The 2693-nt window shown below is 33.7% G+C and overlaps 1 protein-coding gene across 2 annotated transcripts; it reads right to left on the reverse strand.

The window, feature by feature from the left end:
• Positions 1-412: 412 nt before the first annotated feature.
• Positions 413-2310, reverse strand: LOC122399587 (glutamyl-tRNA(Gln) amidotransferase subunit A, mitochondrial). Of its 2 annotated transcripts, none has more exons than XM_043400376.1 (2): positions 1706-2310; positions 413-1593 (listed from the first exon to the last, which is right to left on the reverse strand). In XM_043400376.1, exons 1-2 carry the CDS (start codon positions 2167-2169, stop codon positions 555-557), a joined length of 1503 nt encoding a protein of 500 aa, XP_043256311.1. In that variant the 5' UTR covers positions 2170-2310; the 3' UTR covers positions 413-554. The 2 variants fall into 2 exon arrangements, with proteins under 2 accessions (XP_043256311.1, XP_043256310.1); XM_043400375.1 differs by having other exon boundaries at positions 413-1585; positions 1641-2310.
• Between the last annotated feature and the right edge of the window lie 383 nt (positions 2311-2693).

Consider the following 2693-nt stretch of genomic DNA (forward strand, 5'->3'; position numbering starts at 1 on the left):
GATAAACTTATTTTAGCAAATTATTTACAATTTTAACTAGTCAAGGAATCGCAAATAATTCGTACTTTTCAACTCGTATGCATTTACACGCAACTAGCTGTTGCCTATCACACTAATTCAGTGAGTTTCTCAACTGACCGCCATCCATGAGAGGAGCCCGCTAAAATCACCTTCGAATTTTCTCGCAACGTTACCAACAGATTTAGAAATTAACAAAAGAGGAAGTGAGACAGAAAATGAAATTACAGAAATTTTATTATTTTTTAACGGAATGAAAGCTGTGTTTTGCGATTTCAACCCAGACCTTATTTTTGTTCGGGGGAGTTTACAAAAATTTATGTTTTTCGGAAACACAGGGTGATGTGCGGAAACTCTATCAGCATTACCCAATGGATATTACAGAACAGAAAAAAAGTTTTAATTTGTTGAACAATGTTATTAATTTGATACAGCTAATCGGTGTTTTTATATCACAGTACTTGTTGACTAAATTAGCACAATAATAAAATACTGTCTTATAAATATAAAATAAAACAACATTCGTATAAAGTGCTTTATTCAAGCAGGGGCACATGTTTTAGTTCTAATCTTGGAAACTTCACTTTTTGTTCAATCCACTTTGCTACCGTAAGAAGTCTTTCCTCGTGGAAAGGTGGTGCCATAAGTTGCAAAGATAAAGGTAACCCATTTTTGGAAAGTTCAATCGGCACATTGATTGCTGGTATGCCTGCCATATTAGCAGATTGTGTACAATAATCTTGAAGTAAACACTGTGTTTGATTATCCAATGTAACAAATTCATTGGAATTTGGTGCTTCTGACAAAGTGGTAGGAGTAAGTAAAAGATCAATGTTATTGTTCCATACTGCATCAAAATCATTGGATATTAGTCTTCTCATCTTCATAGCTTTCACATAATATTCTTCATAATTTTCTTTTAATAAGAAATAATTTCCAATTAAAATACGCTCCTTAACTACATTGCCAAATCCTTCTGTTCTAGTTTTCGTGTAAGATTCTTCGACGGAACTCCACTCGTCCGCTCTATAACCATACTGCATACCATCATAGCAAGCTAGATTACTAGCAACGTCGCAACGATTCAGGACTGCATAACAAGATATAGAATAACTTGTGTGCGGCATTGATACCGTAGAAACTGATGCACCAGCTTCTCTCAAATACTGAGAAACTTTGTCCCAACATTCTTGAATATTTGGACTTATATTTTTAAGTTTATACTCTTTTGGTATCCCAATTCTAAGGTTACTAATATCTATTGTGTTTGGTAAATTGAGTGGCACATATTCTGTTCGTACAGTGGTAGAATCAGCTTCATCCGGACCAGCTATAGCATTTAGAACGAATGCTGCATCATCGATGTATCTTGTTAGAATACCAGGAACATCCATAGAATTTACAAGCGGAATAAGTCCATAGCGTGACACTAATCCATAAGTAGGTTTTAATCCAACAAGGCCACAGTATGATGCTGGATTTCTAGTAGATCCACCAGTGTCTGAACCCAATGCGGCGTAACAGGTTCCAGTAGCAACAGCCACTGCAGAACCGCCACTACTTCCACCTAAAAAACTCATTATTCGCAAAACATTTAACAAAAAAAGTTTGATAAAGCCTACCTGCTATATGCCATAAATTTTCATTAGAAGATTCTCTTGTATGTTCCTTTTGGCAATGATTACACGAATAATATTTTTCTGTAACAGCTGAATTCCACAAGTTCTTTGTTGGACCATAATATGAATTAACAGTCCCAGAACCCATAGCAAATTCATCAAGGTTAGTTTTGCCAATTAAAACTGCTCCAGAATCTTTTAAACGTTGATACACGGTTGCATCGTATACAGGAAAAAAATTTGAAAGCATCTTGGATGCGCAACTAGTTAGGTAACCATTTGTACAATAATTATCTTTAAGTGCAACAGGGATTCCATCGAGCTTCCCCAATAGTGCATTATTTTTCTGTCTCGCGACTGATTTCTTAGCTTGTTCTTTTGCTGTATCATCAGTCACAGTAATATAAGCATTTAGTGGTTTAATAATTGTTGTTAATTTGACAGCTGCTTTTGCAATCTCGGAAGGGCACACATCACCGGCATGTATTTTCTGACTTACTTCTTTTATCGACGCCGTGAGTAATTTATTCATTTTTCTTCAATTTGCAATTTTTCCGACAAATGGATTCAACTTGTATTTACAACCTTCATGCAAAACATAACCTTAATGTCTTTCTGGTACGAAAACATTGAGCAGTTATTGTTTTCATCGCTTTATTCGATAAAATTAAACTTCTTGTTAACGTATTATCATTTTGTTTAAGCATTTATTAAATTTTAGTATTCTGCTCGTTATTATTAGCAATTTTTGCAAAAAGAAAATACCTAGTTTAAATCTACCTAGATACCTTTGTATTCAAATTAATTCATGTAACTCAATATAATCTTATAGAAAATACAATATTTATTTTGATGTATAAGAAACAATTACACTGAAATTATAACGTACAAATTACGTTATAATTGCCAATCCCTTTATAGTGAATCACTTGAAAATAAATAATTGTTACTTATTTCCGAAAGTAAACTGTCTGTTAATAATAAAAAGCTGCTGTCATTTATCTAAAATACAGCTGGTTCGGTTCTACTGACAAACGTTTAAAACAAAAGATTGTG

The sequence above is a fragment of the Colletes gigas genome, unplaced genomic scaffold, assembly GCF_013123115.1.
Source record: "Colletes gigas isolate AHSC1104 unplaced genomic scaffold, ASM1312311v1 Colletes_gigas_Sc00014, whole genome shotgun sequence".
NCBI classification, from domain to species: domain Eukaryota; kingdom Metazoa; phylum Arthropoda; class Insecta; order Hymenoptera; family Colletidae; genus Colletes; species Colletes gigas.

Coding starts and splice junctions, on each gene's coding strand:
- LOC122399587 (XM_043400375.1), bottom strand. CDS start 2,169: ATGAATAAATTACTCACGGCGTCGATAAAAGAAGTAAGTCAGAAAATA. Junction 1,586..1,640: donor AAATTTATGGCATATAGCAG/GTAGGCTTTATC, acceptor TGAGTTTTTTAG/GTGGAAGTAGTGGCGGTTCT.